Here is an 18,297-nt window from a genome sequence, read left to right as displayed (position 1 = left end):
ACTCGAACATTTCACAGATCGTACACTGCACATGTCGTTGACACGGGGGTGTTATAAACCGTCATAACTTCGTATTCTGCATTATAACCTTCTTATTCAATATTCACTCATAATTTCTGGAATAGGTTGCAACCCGCTTGGGCAGAATGGAATGTACGTTACGTATCTCCACCCTTCCCTACGCAAACTGGACAGATGTTTACGACTAGACTGGGTGGAGTTACCTATTGTACGTCCACATTTCCATGTCCACGCCGCTGACACAGACGGACAGTGAGAGGAACCAATCAGCGCCTGGAATGTCGAAGCCTTGTCCAATCAGAAGTTTAACAAATCTGGGACAACTCTGTGTTATCCCAAGTCTCCCCACCCTGGTTACAGTAAACCGTCATTTTTGTTTTTACTGAAAGACTCAACCAAGCAACAAGACAGATTTGGCTGACGGTAAGAGATCAGTGTTTAATTTGCGCCTTTTTCAGAAGTTACTAAATAAGAATAGGTTTTCCCGACGATTTTCGGACATAATGAGGGGCGTTTTCAACTTCACTTCCTGCTACATTGACAAGGCCGAGAGACGAAGTTTCATGTCACCTACCCTCGCCCTAATTATTGTAATGCCGTTTCTGAGCTTGAGACTTAAAAACAGCTCTCATTTAGACGAGTTTTATCATGATAAATAGATTATTTGTCAGGCACAGAGTTGGGATAGGCTTTCTTGTTTGTTGTGTCAGTGTAAAAGTGAAGTTGTTGTGACTCACCGGTGCATTCCACTGTGGCCGGGTAGTAAGGGTGTTGGTAGTACAATGTTTCAATCTCCCTGATACATAGTTTGGGCAATGGAACATCTGGGATCATCTGACTACTTTAACGTTCTGCGGGGCGTTTTTTCGTGTTTACATCACATCCAACCCGTTTAAATTAACGATTAAATAGTAAACCAATGAGCTTGCCTGTCAAGTGAAATGCACTTGTAAAGCTGGTAACTTTACTCCGCTAGAAAGTTGGCTATTTTTTTAAGCCAATAGAAGCGCTGCATAGTTTATAGACTCCGGAGACGGAACAACAATTTATTTTTATTTTTAAAGCCGTGGATAATTCCATTAGGTTGTGGTTGTTATAAAGGGAGTTGGTGTTGACTAGAGCGATGTGGGGCTGCCCGGTACAGTACAGTATTCTGGTGCTAAAGTTGATGTAACATCTATAAATCCTTAGTCTTCCCTGTGTACGTTGATCATTGACCACCAGTCCACCATATTGTTTTCACTCCTCTCAGATGTATACAGTGTACCCATTGAAGGGGCATGACCAGAATAGAACTAGGCTGTGGTTTTGGTTCTGCTTTAGTTAGCCCTGCTGTGTGTCTGAATGTACTTTTTTTTAAACAATAACGGTAGATATAAATGGAGCGTACAAAGACATGTCTGTTCTAGACGATACCTTTCCTCTCCGTAAGTTAGGGGCCATTAACGTTACATTCATTCACATTTGGCTCAGTGTAAACTTTCAATTCCAACGCTGTTTTAACGTTGAACGTCAATAATCAAACGGTTTTCGAAAGATATGCTGACATGCCTCTTATCTTTGTCAGCAAAAAATAAGCTTGCAAATAAAAACGGTATCAGTTTTGCACAGATCAATATACTGTGTGTGCCTCAGGTTGACCAACTACACTTCCTCCCAGTTAGCTTACACACAGGTGTTCGGAGCACTCATGATGGCTAATTAGCAAAAATGGCGGCCTGTCTTCCGTAAACACGCGCTGTAACATGGAGATATGGCCGTGTGGAAACATGAACCCTAATCCTATAAAGGTGTATAGTAATTTACCTTATTGGTCCTCTTCAGTATTCGACATACTTATAATAGGTATTATTATTATTCCGCCGCCACATACTACTCATACAGCATTTGAGCTAGAAACGCCATTCCAAGATCAAAACGTGCAGAACGGTCTCGATCGAGTTGCTTGTATACCATTTTTTACGTTATTCAATTTTTCGTCAGTCCTCCCCCCCAAATCTGGTAACATGGGATTTCTCAAGATTTTAATCATCTCCGTTGTGGCATCATCACTTCCAAATGTCATTTTCTCACGAAATTTTTGACGCAAATCAGCTAATAATTGTTCTTGCAACCACTAAGACAAAATATTTCAGGCTTCGTATACTTCTCTTACTACTCAAATCTGGAGTTTAGACAAAAAAATAATATTCGCATCAAGTTACAGCAGTTTAAGTAACCACATCAACATACATTTCTGTAACATTTTGGCAAACGTCTGTTTTCACAACTACCGCAACAATATACAAAAAGTTTGAGTTCATGGGATATTCCTCTACTTGAAATATTCCATAAGGAATTTACTGCACAGCTGTTTTTGTAACTGCAATACCATGTGTTTTTCAAACGTTCCCAAACAATGGCCGTTTTTGACCACTTTCGGAGTGTTTTAAAGAAAAAAAAGTAATCCTACCCAAAATATTCCCCTGCTTCTTTGTTTAGTAGTCGGTTTTTAAATCTGGGCTACCAATCTGTAACTGGAGCCCCCGGTCTTCCTGAAACAGCTCTGAATACTGAGATTCCAAAAAGGAGCCGTTGCTAGGATACTCGCACACATTGCCACAAGTCTTGAGAGAGAACAGAGACTCCTCCTACACCGTTATTCACTTTCTTGTCCTCTTTTTCTCCTCCACCCGCTTTCATTGGATTTCTCAAGATTCCAAAGTTCCCAATTGTGACATCATCACCTATTCTCTGTAAGTGAAATCATGCAGCTTTTGACACAAATCAGCTAGTAACTCCACTTTGCAACCACGTAGACAAAATATTTCAAGCTTACCAGATTTGTCTACTTCTCTGCTACTCGAATCTGGCGTGTGGACTAAACATAACATTCGGATCAATTTATAGCAGTTTAAGTAACGGCATCAACAACATTTTCTGTAACATTTTTGCAAACAACGTCCGTTTTGACCACTACCGCAATAAGTTAGACGAAAATATATATAGTATATGGGATATTCATCTACTTCTCTGCTATTCATAGCTGTGAGCAGAATCAAAATAGTCAATACGGAACTTAGGGTACAGCTGTTTTTGTAACTGCATTACCAAGTGTTTTTCAAACTTTCCCAAACAGCTGCTGTTTTGACGACTAAGACTACCACAACTTACAACTTCTGACCTCAACCACACAACTTCTGACCTCAACCCCACAACTTCTGATCATATCTAGTGACCATAACCACACAATTGCAAACCATGACCACACAACTTCTGACCACACATCTCACTACTTACCATTTACACACAACTTTTTACCACAAACACACAACTACTGAGCCACATAACTACTGAACACAACTTCTGACCACATCTAGTGACCTCAACCACATAACTTCTGACCCCAATCAAACAAATTCTGACCACATGTAGTGTCCATAACCACACAACTCCTGACCTCAACCACACAATTACAAACCACAACAACACAACTTCTGACCACAAAACTTCTGATCACACATTTAACTACTAACCATATCCAAACAGCCTTTGCCCACAACTACTGAACCACATAACTACTGACCACTACTACCACAACTTCTGACCAAAACTACTGACTTTCGATGGGAATTAAAAATGACATTTCTGCACTTCTTTCACTACCGCAAAAGTTTAAAGAGCTTTAGCTAGCCCCACCAACTTTACTTGTAAAGTTACCATCTAGTTTTTATCATGAAAAAATATATATGTTTCCAAAACAGTACCAGAGTCGGGGCTCTCAACAAAACTCACTCGGTCTGAAGATAGTGATACAGTCGTCAATAGGCACTAAAGTAGTTAGAGTAGCATCTTTTGAGCTGTCCCAGACTAAAATAAATATTTTAAACGTGTATTTTTCCATATACAGTACCAGTCTAAAGTTTACACACCTACTCATTCAAGGGTTTCTTTATTTTTAATATTTTATACATTGTAGAATGATAGTGAAAACATCAAAACTACGAATTAACACATATGGAATCACGTAGTAACCAAAAAATTGTTAAACAAATCAAAATACAGTTCATATTTTAGAATCTTCAAAGTAGTCACCCTTTGCCTTGATGACAGCTTTGCACACTCTTGACATTCTCTCAACCAGCTTCACCTGGAATGCTTTTCCAACAGTCTTGAAAGAGTTCCCACATATGCTGAGCACATGTTGGCTGCTTTTCCTTCACTTTGCGGTCCAACTCATCTCAAATCGGTTGAGGTCAGGTGATTGTGGAGGCCAGATCATCTGATGCAGCACTCCATCACTCTCCTTCTTGGTCAAATAGCCCTTCCACAGCCTGGAGGTGTGTTGAGCCATTGTCCTGTTGAAAAACAAATGATATTCCCACTAAGCTCAAATCAGATGGGATGGCGAATTGCTGCATAATGCTGTAGTAGCCATGCAGTTTAAGTGTGCCTTCAATTGTAAATAAATCACCAACAGTGCCACCAGCACACCTCCATGCTTCACGGTGGGAACCACACATGTGGGGATTATCCATTCACATACTCTGCGTCTCACAAAGACACAGAGGTTGTGGAACCATGTCCATTGTTCGTGTTTATCGGCCCAAGTAATTCGACCATGAAGGCCTGATTCTCGCAGTCTCCTCCGAACAGTTGACTTTGAGATCTGTGTGCATTTATTTGGGCTGCAATCTGAGGCTGGTAACTGTAATGAACTTATCGTCTGCAGCAGACTCTGGGTATTCCTTTCCTGTGGCGGTCCTCATGAGAGCCAGTTTAGTCATAGCACTTGATGGTTTTTGTGACTGCACTTTTTTTTATTTTAAATTTTACCTTTATTTAACCAGGCAAGTCAGTTAAGAACATATTCTTATTTTCAATGACGGCCTGGGAACAGTGGGTTAACTGCCTGTTCAGGGGCAGAACGACAGATTTGTACCTTGTCAGCTCGGGGGTTTGAACTCGCAACCTTCCGGTTACTAGTCCAACGCTCTAACCACTAGGCTACGCTGCCGCCACTTGAAGAAATTTTCAAAGTTCTTGACATTTTCCAGATTGACTGACCTAATGATGGACTGTCGTTTCTCTTTGCTTATTTGAGCTGTTCTTGCCATAGAATGGACTTGGTCTTTTACCAAATAGGGCTATCTTCTGTATACCACCCCTACCTTGTCACAACACAACTGATTGGCTCAAACGCATTAGGAAGTCGCTCTGGATAAGAGCGTCTGCTAAATGACTTAAATGGAAATGGAAATGGAAAGAAATTCCACAAATTAACTTTTAACAAAGCACACCTGTTAATTGAAATGTATTCCAGGTGACTTCCTCATGAAGCTGGTTGAGAGAATGCCAAGAGTGTGCAAAGCTGTCAAGGCAAAGGGTGGCTACTTTGAATAATCTTAAATATGAAATATGTGTAACTCTTTTTTGGTTACTAGATGATTCCATATGTTTCTTTCATAGTTTTGATGTCTTCGCTATTATTCTACAATGTAGAAAATAGTCAAAATAAAGAAAAACCCTTGAATGAGTTGGTGCATCCAAACTTTTGACTGGTACTGTATGTGTTTAAATAAAATCAACTATTTGCACTGAGCTTGTCTGATGTTTTACGTGCACTGTTTGAAATAATTAAGACAAAATGACTCTAGGGGGAGTCAATTAACCGAAATTGATTTGTTTGTGTTGTGCCAGGCTCACATGCTGACCAGGCCGGACACGTCGCGTGCGCGAGCGGTGCAAATTAAATGTAGAAATCCATGTTATTCAATTATTGCACCCACACTGCTCGCGCGCGCCAACGAGCGTCTGCGACACCAAAGGCTAAAATAGAACTAATTCCTATTTCTGACGCAGATCGCGCTGAAAGTCCTGCCTCTCCCATCTCCTCATTGGTTTATAGAAGCAGATACCCACGTGCCATCTCCTCATTGGTTATACCCCGTGGGTGACTGAAAGACGAACTGTTTTGCCGGTAGTTGTGGTAAAACAATGACAGTTTAGATGCGATCACCATATAAATTAAACGAAGAAAAAGCCTGGAAGGAGGAGAGATTACTAGAAACGATTCGGTTGGCCGTTTTATGTGTGGATTAATTTGTCTGAGTAGAGGTCCTTGTGCATTTCAGGTAAAATAACAACTCAATATTTATGAATTAGCTAGCAACAGCAAGCTAGCTAAATAGGTCAGATTAATTTTAGCTAGCAAGTGCAAGCTAACTAGCTAAATTGCCATACATGTTTAATGATTTTCGACCTGTCCCCAAATTAATGTAATTGGTTCAGAGTTTGTTTTGATATTTTAATCTGTGTTTGGTTTGGTGTGGGGGCAAAATAAATGTATGCACGATGGCGCACGCGCGCAGCCGGTTTGGGTTTCGTGTCAGACTTGCTGCGCTGTGTTAGAAAAAGACAGTGACTGCCTGTTTGACTAGCACCCCTTGTCTCTCTCTACTCCCTGCTGTAGCGAAAACCTTGTGAAGACTTACAGAAAACGTTTGACCTCTGTCATTGCCAACAAAGGGTATATAACAAAGTATTGAGATACGTATTTGGTCAATAACAAAAGTTTATTTCCACCATAATTTGCAAATAAATTCATTAAAAATCCTACAATGTGATTTTCTGGATTTTTTCCGCCCTCATTTTGTCTGTCATAGTTGAAGTGTACCTATGATGAAAATTACAGGCCACTCATCTTTTTAAGTGGGAGAACTTGCACAATTGGTGGCTGATTAAATACTTTTTTTGCCCCACTGTATAAGTTATACCAGAGAAGCTGTAGTAACAAAAACAATGTAAAGCATTCATTACAACATAACAAAGATTAAAAATGAATTTGTGAAATTGCTTTTTCTGACATGTTGTGGTTGCATGAGGCTTGGAGCTCACAGAATCAGGCTATTAAGCAAACACTCAAACAGGTAACAGAAGCAGGATCTGTCTTATTTCTGTAGATGTAGATCAGTATGTATATCAGTCAGGCACATTTTAGTTAGACTATTGATTATAGGACTATTTAAGTTAGTTTCTTCTCTGCACTTTTAGATAATTAAGGCAAGGGCTGTTTTCTCATCTCCTCACTCCTCTGCTGCCTCTTCCATATTGTTCTCAACACCAATATGCTGGTTAACTTTGCTATTATGCACATAGCAACATGGTCTAGGAAAAGGCTCTAGCCAATTCAACAGCGCACTGATGTTTCAGAACCACAGACAGGGACCGTGATCCAACGCAGAAGAAAGCGCATTTGTTATAAAATAATCCTTTTTTTTTTAGTGTTGCACCATTGTCCTTACATAATATAACCAAGTAGAGTGATGGACCTTTCTCACATGCTGCCCCCCCTCCAGGGAAACCCCCCGCTACCCCTACCGTCCCAGAATGCCATTGGTGACGAGGAACATCGAGCCTCGCTATGTGTGCCGCCAGACGATCCCCAACACCATCCGCAGCGAGCTGGAGTGTGTCACCAACATTAGCCTTGCCAACATCATACGCCAGCTAGGCAGCCTCAGTAAGTTACTAACTCTATGTGTTGAGTGAGTTTATACCTAGGGAAGTGCTACATGCAAAACAGTGCAGTGTATTGCAATATGAGATTGTGTGTGTGAATTGCAAGTATGTGTCTTGTGATATGTAATCATGTGTATATACACTGAGTGTACAAAATATTAACACCTTCATAATATTGAGTTGCAGCTCCCCCTTTTGCCCTCAGAACAGCCTCACCTGCTACCATACCCCGTTCAAAGGCACTTTAATGTTTTATCTCGCCCATGATTGAATGGCACACATACACAATCCGTCTCAATTGTCTCGAGGCTTAAAAACCCTTCTTTAACCGGTCTCCTCCCCTTCATCTACACGGATTGAAGTGGATTTAACATCAGTAAGGGATCATAGCTTTCACCTGGATTCACCTGGTCAATCTGTCATGGAAAGAGCAGGTGTTCATAATGTTTTGTACACTCAGTGAATTTAGGCCATAATATACATTTGTTTGTGTGTGTAGGTAAGTATGCAGAGGATGTGTTTGGAGAGCTGTTTGTGCAGGCGGGGGTGTTTGCTGTCCGGGTGAACACACTGGGAGAGAGAGTGGACCGTCTACAGGTCAAAGTCACCCAGCTAGACCCTAAAGAGGAGGAGGGTAAGAGACTGACTGACATTATATACGATGGGGTGATTTCCCGCATGCTGATTAAGCCTATTAGATTTAAAAGCAATTTAAATGGAGAATCTTCATTGAACATGATCTTTAGTTTATAACTAGGTTCAACCTGTGTCTGGGAAAACCGCTGTATGTTACAAGCAAACAGTGCCATGTATTTAGTATTCAAAGTGAGAATTCAGTGGACTTTTAAGTATAATGTAATGCAACACATACTGGCACATACTGTATACCTTTGTCCCAAACAAACAGAATACTAACCCTAACTGTGTCTCTTTCTCTCTCCATCCTCCATCTCGCTCTCTCTCCACATCGCTCTCTCTTTCTCACCATATCGATCTCTCTCCATCTCTCGCTCAGTCTCTCTGCAGGCCATCACCCAGAAGAAAGCGTTTCATAGTAATCTGACTCAGGACCAGCAGTTGTTCTGTAGACCCTCTCTACCGCTGCCTGTACAGGAGACCTATCTTACCTGCAACCCACCTCCACCACTCAACAACCTCAGCCAGTACAGGTACACACACACACACACACACACACACACACACACACACACACACACACACACACACACACACACACACACACACACACACACACACACACACACACACACACACACACACACACACACACACACATTGATATTGTTTGTTGTCATGTCTAGGGATGATGGTAAGGATGCTCTGAAGTTCTACACAGATCCCTCCTACTTCTTTGATCTGTGGAAGGAGAAGATGCTGCAGGACACGAAGGACATCATGAAGGAGAGACGCAAACACAGGGTAACGGGTAACACACACATAGTAAAATGGAGCTGCAGAGGATAGCAGCCGTTTTATGTGCTCCTGACCAATTCATTTATATAATATATATAATAAATTGTACATCATGTCTCCTCCATCATTTCATCAGAACGGGGATCACTAACCTTGATTTGGATGACAATTTCTACTTTAACGAATCGGCAGCTCTGGTCATTCTGCTTACTCCTGACCAGGTCTTAATCCCCGGGACTCGAAAGAGGATGCGATGATGCAAGAGAGGTAGAAGAGACTACGTTAATGAGACTACGATGGCGAACAAATAAAACGCCTCTACCCTCCGTTCTATTGGCGAACGTACAGTCACATGATTAAAAAACTGGAAGAGCTCCGTTGGAGAATATCCTATCAACGAGACCTGAGGAACTGTAATATTCTATGTTTCTCGGAGTCGTGGCTGAACAAGGACACTGTTTTTTTCAATCCATTGTCTAGACCAGTAGCCTCGGTTAAGACGAAGAGGGGACCGGTGTGTCTCTTTATTAACAACATCTGGTGCGCAATCTTTAATGTTAAAGTAGTCTTGAGTTTTTATCGCCTGTGTTAGAATACCTGATGATAAACTGCAGACCATACTATTTACCAAGAGAGAGTTTTCATCTATATTTTTTGTAGCTGTCTATTTACCATCACAAACTGATGCGGTCACTAAGACCATAATCCTCAAGCTGTACAGGGCCATAAGCAAACAAGAAAATGCACATCCATAGTCAGCGCTTCTCGTGGATTTTAATGCAGGGAAACTGAAATACGTTTTACCAAATTTTTACCAGCATGTCACCTGTGCAACTACAGGCAACAAAACTCTAGAACACTTTTACTCCACACACATAAACACATACAAGGCTCTCTCTCACCCTCCCTTTGGAAAATCTGACCATAACTCTATTCTTCTGATTCCTGCTTACAAGCAAAAACTCAAACAGGAAGTACCAGTGACACGCTCAATATCGAAATGGTCCGATGAAGCGGAAGCTAAGCTACAGGACTGTTTTGCTAGCACAGACTGGAATATGTTCTGTGATTCATCCGATGACATTGAGGAGTTTACCACATCAATCACCAGCGTCATTAATGAAGTGCATCAACAACGTCGTCCCCACAGTGACCGTACGTACATATCCCAACAAAAAGCCATGGATTACAGGCAAACATCTGTACTGAGCTAAAGGCTAGAGCTGCAGCTTTCAAGGAGCGGGACACTAATCTGGACACTTCTAAGAAATTCTGCTAAGGATTTTAGGCAACGCGTCAATACAGGACTAAGATTGAATCCTACTACGCCGGCTCTGACACTCATTGGATGTGGCAGGGCTTACAAACTATCCTGGATTACAAAGGAAAACCCAGCTGCTCAGTGACGTAAGCCTACCAGACGAGTTAAATGCCTTCTATGCTCGCGTCTAGGCAAGCAATACAGAATCATGCAACCAGCTGTTCCGGACAACTGTGTGATCTCGTTTTCCGTAGCCGATGTGAGTAAGACCTTTAAACGGGTTAACATTCACAAGGTTGTAGGACCAGAGGGACTACCAGGACACATATTCGGAGCATGCACTGACCAGCTGTTAAGTGTCTTCACTGACATTTTCAACCTCTCCCTGACTCAAGTAGACCCAAGAACACCAAAGTAACCTGTCTATTGGCACATAGCACTCACATCTGTAGCCATGAAACACTTTGAAAGGGTGGTTGTTGCTTATATCAACACCATCATCCTAGACATCCTAGACCCACTCAAATTCGCCCCAACATTACAATGACATTTTAGGTATTAAGCAAGACGCCTTGGACAAAAGCATCTGCTAAAGGGCACATTGGCAGATTTACATTTACATTTACATTTAAGTCATTTAGCAGACGCTCTTATCCAGAGCGACTTACAAATTGGTGCATTCACCTTATGACATCCAGTGGGACAGTCACTTAACAATAGTGCATTTGTCACCTAATCAGCTTGGGGATTCGAACCTGCAACCTTTCGGTTATTTCACCTATTTGAGAATGCTGTTAATTGAATACAGCTCAGCGTTCAACACCGTAGTGCCCTCCAAGCTCATCATTAAGCTCAGGATCCTGAGGCTCAACACCTGCAACTGAATCCTGGACTTCTTGACTGGCTGCCCCCAGGTGGTGAGAGTATGAAACAGCACATCTGCCACGCTGTTGAACACGGTGGGCCCCTCAGGGGTGCGTGCTTAAGGCTTCAGAATGCTTCATTTCGGGTGGCCTGAACACGTGTGCTTGCATACTCCCATAAAATACCTTCGCTTAAAAAACAAGAAAAAAAACAGCAATAGTACTGTTTGTCCATTTTGTGACGCTGTAGCCAGTATACACAAAATAGTCCAAATTAATCTTAGTCAATTTAAGAAATGTGTTATTAATTTTGACAGTTTTTGCCAAGGAGATCTTAGTCGTGGAATTTTACATCTAAGTAAGATGTTTTGGTGCAGTATTTCTCAATGAAAAAAATCTCTTGTTGATTAAGACTATATTGAAGAATCCCTACTGTTGACCAATCATCGACTTTGGCTTGCCTCAATAATTTTTTTGTGTCCCCGAACAGCCGAAAGAAAAACTTAGCCGAAGACCAAAACAAACCAAAAACGGCACAAAATGTTGTTTGTCTCTTCAGAACTGTTTTGGCTGAGAAGCATGCAGACGCCTTGTCCCCTCCTGTACTCCCTGTTCACCCACGACTGCGCTGCCACACACGACTCCAACACAATTAAATTTGCTGACGACACGACTGGTAGGCCTGATCACTGACAATGATGAAACCACCTATAGAGAGGTCAGTGATTTGGCAGTGTGGTGCAAGGACAACAACCTCTCTGTCAACGTCAGCAAGACAAAGGAGCTGATCGTGGACTGAGCACGCCCCCATCCACATTAGTGGAGCGGGTCGAGAGCTTCAAGTTTCTCTGTGCCCACATCACTATGGAATTAACATGGTCCACACACACCAACACAGTCGTGAAGAAGACACGACAACGGTAAAGGTTTGGATTGGGCCCTCAGATCCTCAAAAAGGATGCTCCATTGAGAGCTTCTTGACTGGCTGCATCACAGCTTAGCTTGGCAACTGCTTGGCATCTGACAGCAAGGCGCTACAGGGAGTAGTGGACACGGCCCAGTACATCGCTGGGGCCGTGCTCCCTGCCATCCAGGACCTCTATATCAGGCAGTGTGAAAGGAAGGCCCTAAAAATAGTCAAAGACTCCAGGCACCCAAGTCATAGACTGTTTCTCTGCTACCACACGGTAAGCAGTAAGGATGCACCAAGTCTGTCTGGAACCAACAGAAACCCTGAACAGCTCCCCCCCCAAAGCCATAAGACTGATAACCAAATAGCTCCTCGGGCTAAATATTTATCTACATTGACTAACTCTTTTGACTCATCACATACCCTGCTGCTATTGTTTATCTATTCTGTTGCCTAGTAACTTTACCCCTACCTACACTGAGTGTACAAAACATGCTCTTTCCATGACAAAGACTGACTAGGTGTATCCAGGTGAAATGTATGATCCCTTATTGATGTCACCTTTTGAATCCACTTCAATCAGTGTAGATGAAGGGGAGGAGACTGATTTAAATAAGTATTTTTAAGCCTTGAGACAATTGAGACATGGGTTGTTGGTGTGCCATTCAAAGGGTGAATGGGCAAGACAAAAGATTGAACTGCCTTTGAAAGGGGTTTGCTAGTAGGGGCCAGGCGCTCTGGTTTGAATGTGTCAAGAATTGCAATGCTGCTGGCTTTTTCATGCTCAACTGTTTCCTGTGTGTAGCAAGAATTGTCCACTATCCAAAGGACATCCAGCCAACTTGACACAACTGTGGGAAGCATTGGAGTCAACATGGGCCAGCATCCCTGTGGAATGCTTTCGACACATTGAGTCTGTACTGAAGACAAAAGGGGGTGAAAAAAGGGCAAAAGGGGGTGCAACTCAATATTAGGAAGGTGTTCTAGATGTTTTGTACACCTACTGTATATGTACAGTATTCAGATCCCTTCCCTTTTTCCAAAATGTGTTATGTTACAGCTTATTCTAAAATTGATTAAATTACATTTTTTCCCCATCAATCTACATCCAATACCCCATAATGACAAAGTGAAAACAGGTTTTTATACATTTTTGCACATTTATAAAAAATGAACATACCTTATTTACAGAAGTATTCAGACCCTTTGCTATGAGACATCCTGTTTCCATTGATCATCCTTGACGTTTCTACAACTTGATTGGAGTCCACCTGTGGTAAATTCAATTGATTGGACATGATTTGAAAAGGCACACACCTGTCTATATAAGGTCCCACAGTTGGCAGTGCATGTCAGAGCAAAAACCAAGCCATGAGGTCGAAAGAATTCTCCGTAGAGCTCCGAGACAGGATTGTGTCGAGGCACAGATCTGGGGAAATGTACCAAAACATTTCTGCAGCATTGAAGGTCCCCAAGAACACAGTGGCCTCCATCATTCTTAAATCAAAGAAGTTTGGAATCACCAATACTCTTCCTAGGGCTGGCCGCCCGGCCAAACTGAAAAATTGGGGGTGAAGGGCCTTGTTCGGGGAGGTGACCAAGAACCCGAGGGTCACTCTGACAGAGTTCCTCTGTGGAGATGGGAGAACCTTCTAGAAGGACAACCATCTGTGCAGCACTCCACCAATCAGGCCTTTATGGTAGAGTGGCCAGATGGAAATCACTCCTCAGTAAATGCACATGACAGCCCACTTAGAGTTTGCCAAAAGGCACCTAAAGGACTCTCAGAACATGAGAAACAAGATTCTCTGGTCTGATGAAACCAAGATTTAACTCTGGCCTGAATGCCAAGCGTCTCATCTGAAGGCACTATCTCTACGGGGGAAGCATGGTGGTGATAGCATCATGCTGTGGTGAGTTTTTCAGTGGCAGGGACTGAGAGACTAGTCAGGCTTGAGGGAAACATGAACGGAGTAAAGTAGAGAGATCCTTGATGGAATCCTGCTCCAGAGCGTTCAGGACCTGAGACTGGGTTGAAGCTTCACCTTCCAACAGGACAATGCCCGAAGCACACAGCCAAGTCTCTGAACGTCCTTGAGTGGTCCAGCCAGAGCCCGGATTTGAACCCAATCTAACATCTCTGGAGAGACCTGAAAATAGCTGTGCAGCGACGCTACCCATCCAACCTGACAGAGCTTGAGAGAATCTGCAGAGAAGAATGGGAGAAACTCCCCAAATACAAGTGTGCCAAGCTTGTGGCATCATACCCAAGAAGACTCTAGGCTGTAATCGCTACCAAAGGTCTATCAACAAAGTACTGAGCAAAGGGTCTGAATACTTAAGTAAATGTAATATTTCATATTTTTTCTTTATAAATTTGCAAAAGTTTCTAAAAACATGTATTCCTTGTGTTATTATTTTTCTATTATGTTTCTATGTTTATCTCTGCATTGTGGGGAAGGGCCCGTAAGTAAGCATTTCACTGTTAGTCTACACCTGTTAGTATACACGCTCACACACGTCCTTCAGTGAGACAGTGGAGTTTGTTTTCGGCCTGTTGGGAAATGCATCCCATCTTCTGCTTAAACAAAACAAGGAAGTGCACTTATAGCGCTGTTAAATGCCTTTTCCTGTTTTTCTTCTCTTTCCCTCTGTCTTTCTCTCTCACTCCTCTCACTCTCTCCTTCCTTCCCTCTCTCTTTGTCACCCCCTCACTTTGTCTCTCTGTCTGAGTAGAAGGAGAAGAAGGACAATCAGAATATGCGGACTCTGAATCCCAGGAAGATCAAAACCAGGAAGGATGAGTGGGAACGGCTAAAGATGGGAGAGGAGTTTGTGGTGCCAAAGAATGACATGGGGTGAGAGATGAGAGAGAATGAGAACAGGGCGAGAGATGAGGATAAAGAGGATGGAGCGAGAAAGTATGAAGTGGAATGAGGAGAAAGAGAATATGAGGGAGGGAGATTGTGAGTGTATCAGGGAGAGTGATGTCCTATAGAATGATTTTAAACTGTTTAATTGTGTTGTTATTGATGACAATATTCACTCTTTTTTTTTTTGTGCATCTTGTGTGTAGAGAATCTCTTGAGGGTCTGAATGGCAGTATTGGTTCAGGAGAAGGCTGTTACTCCCCTGATGGTTTGGACCAGAGTACTGGGTCGTACACCTTCGATCCTGGCTCCCCCTCCCTCCCCCCGCCCCAGACGACTTCCTGCCCCCTCCACCCCCAGACATGGCGTAAGTAATGGAGATGGAGTGGAGTAGTGTATGCACATTTAAATTGTGCATATACTGTAGTTTTTACACATATTTTTTGCTAATTTAGCATTTTTGGCATTAGTGTTTACTCTCCAGTCAACACCCTTCATCTCAAGTGGACAAAATCGTTTGGAGACAGTTGTGTTTGGAGAATCCGTGTGCTGACCTTTAATCCTTCCCCTGCTCTCTCATTGGCAGGTATCATGACGGACAGTACGGAGCATCAACCCAAAAGCGCACCAGCGTTCTTAGCCCCACACACCCCCCTCCAGCCCCTCCCATGCCCTCTACTGCTCCCATTGGCACACGACCCAACCTGGCCCCTCCTCCTGCCCCACCTCCTCCTCCCCCCCTCCCCTGGCTTCGAATCCCTCCCCTCCCCCTCTGGATTTGACTCTTCCCCTCCCACTCTTCCCTCTTCCTCCCCCTATCCCTCCCCCCCCTGCCCCACCTCCTCCTTCCTATCAGGCCTCCATCTCTCCGCCTCCTCCCCCTCTCTCCCCCAGGGTGGTGGCGCACCTCCTCCTCCTCCTCCCCCTCCTCCCCCAGGCCCTCCTCCTCCAGGCCCTCCTCCTCCCACTTCTGGCCCTCCTCCCCCTCCTTCTCCATTGGGGCTCCCCTCCTCTTAAATCCACCCAAGCTCAGCCAGAAGCCCCCGCTGACGCTCACAGTGACCTCCTGTCGGCTATCCGGCAAGGTACGACACACATACACACAGACAGACCGATACGAACACACAAACACACACCCTAATCCCCTATCTTTCCCTTTCTCTCTGGCAGGTTTTAACTTACGTAAGGTGGAGGAACAGAAAGAGCAGGAGAAAAAGGATAACTACGGCAACGATGTTGCGGCCATCTTGTCTCGCCGTATTGCTGTGGAGTGCAGCGACAGCGAGGACGACTCCTCAGAGTTGGGAGATGACGATTGGTCCGAATGAGACCTTCATCACCTCCACCCTCATGGTCTTCCTCGGTCCTCGTCAGAGAGAATGCATCATATCCTTATCCCATTACTTCTTTATAATCTATGATCTAAGGAGTAGAGGTCCAAAGATAAGTGTGTGTGTCACTACTACACTCTTCCTCAGTATTCCCCACTCCTGTCTAAGCCAATCACATTCCCTGTATGTTGTATGTAGAACTGAACTGAGAAGCCAATGATTTAATTATGAGAACAGTCCAAATATCAAAAAGCCAATTATTAATAAGGGGCACAGGGCCAAAGGTAATGATAATTATAAGGGGCTACACACAGATATCAACAAACATACAGTATACCGTACAGATATTGATTCTTACATGCATACACAGACAGTACAATTATGGTATGATTGATGAACTGTATTAATATTTTACTTTAAGATAATTATAAGATATGTTAAATAATACCAAGGGCACAAAGAGGTTTTTATTGCTGTTTTCTCCTTTTTCTTTTACCTGTCTTTTTCTCTCTGGTTGGCATGGGAATGGTTACCTGGGCGACAGAGGGTCTCATTCACAGATGGGGGGGGGGGGTTCTGAATCCTATCTAAAATGTCTGTAATGTTCTGAGTCAGCCCTAGCTGAAAACATGCTGCCCCCTATCAGTCAAAACATTATCTGACCAATCAGCGATCCCTCTCTTGCCCTAGTCCCGCCCCTCCATAAGTGCCTTTGCTTTTCATGTTTATGTGCGAGGAGGATAAAGTAAACCTTAGACACTGATCTAAGGTCAGTTTTCTGTTTCTTTCCCATCATAACCATAGGATTGGATGAAAGGTACCTGATCCTAGATCTGTGCCTAAGAGACAACTTGATCCTCTTCTGTTTAAGTGCCTTCTGTTTGTTTTAAAGCCAAAGTCTAATGCCACAATCAGACCTGAGCATGTTAATATCAAACCACCTGTTTCTGCTTGTCCTGTCTTTCTCAACTTTATCAGTGATGATTATTACAATAATAAAGATACAATGAACTATACTGCTGTTTCAAGTGCATTTGTGTGCTGTGTTAATTATGTATATGGGTGAGTTCCAGACCGACTAGCCATGGTGCCTGCACAGTTGCCCCTCCCTCCCTCGCATGCTGGCACAGCTTAAGAGATCCCCGTTTTTCTTCAGTCAAAAGACTACAATATCCACCATGCTGTTCAAAACCAATGCATACATTATTGCAGTTGTTTACATAGTGGTAAACGTATTCCTATAGTCTCAAAAATGACTAAATGTTTATTTTAGTTTTATACAACGGGTTTGTCTAATCCTGAATGCTGATTAGTTAAAAGCTCATTCCAGCAAGTATTTATTCCACAAGTTACCACAGGCTAAACGTATGAAGTCAAAGGGAAATGGAAACACTAGGATTTAGAATGTCAGCTAACTGTTACTGTAAATCGCCGTATTGGCATTGTTGCGTCACTGGCAGGAGAGACAATTTTGGAACTCCCAAAAATGGCTGAAATTACCGAGTAGCTCCGAGACTGCGAATGAGTTTACAGATAATGAAATAATGTTAGTTAGGGAGACGATACACCTACTGAAACTGTTCATGTTTGAGCTGATTGTTGCCTCAGATCAAAGAGTTTGTTCTCGTAGCAGTAACAACACAGGCATGCCGCCTGAAACACCTCAGCTAGAGGGTCAACGTAGCCAAACACAAACTGGTGTGAGTGTGGATTCTGACAGATAATGGCAAGAGTATGATTATTTGTATTTATGATGCTGCTAAGGCAGCAGCTAATCTTCCTGGTGTCCAGCAAAATTAAGTCATTTTATACAATTTTAAAAAAACATTACAATACATTCACAGATTTCACAACACACTGTGTGCCCTCAGGCCCCTACTCCACCACATATCTACAGTACAAAGTCCATGTGTGTGTGTATAGTGCATATGTTATTGTGTGTGTGTGTGTGTGTATATGCATGTGTCTGTACCTATGTTAGTGTTGCTTCACAGTTACCGCTGTACCATAAGGTGTTTTTTTTGTTTTTTAAAAATCGAATTTTACTGCTTGCATCAGTTACTTGATGTGGAATAGAGTTCCATGTAGTCATGGCTCTATGTAGTAC

At 42.8% G+C, this 18,297-nt stretch overlaps 1 protein-coding gene across 1 annotated transcript; it reads left to right on the top strand.

Moving 5' to 3' along the window:
• Positions 1–300: 300 nt before the first annotated feature.
• Positions 301–17,206, top strand: wasf2 (WASP family member 2). The gene is given in 13 exon segments (XM_046325379.1): positions 301–444; positions 7,359–7,522; positions 8,021–8,155; positions 8,537–8,690; positions 8,844–8,961; positions 14,726–14,847; positions 15,066–15,166; positions 15,169–15,226; positions 15,446–15,593; positions 15,596–15,745; positions 15,748–15,876; positions 15,878–15,944; positions 16,030–17,206. Coding segments are annotated over 12 exon segments (1,473 nt in total). The 5' UTR covers positions 301–444; positions 7,359–7,389; the 3' UTR covers positions 16,188–17,206.
• The last annotated feature ends 1,091 nt before the right edge of the window (positions 17,207–18,297 follow it).

The sequence above is a fragment of the Oncorhynchus gorbuscha genome, linkage group LG24 (assembly GCF_021184085.1).
Source record: "Oncorhynchus gorbuscha isolate QuinsamMale2020 ecotype Even-year linkage group LG24, OgorEven_v1.0, whole genome shotgun sequence".
NCBI lineage: Eukaryota > Metazoa > Chordata > Actinopteri > Salmoniformes > Salmonidae > Oncorhynchus > Oncorhynchus gorbuscha.
The sequence above is the reverse complement of the archived record's forward strand: the minus strand, read 5'-3'. Positions and strand labels throughout refer to the sequence as shown.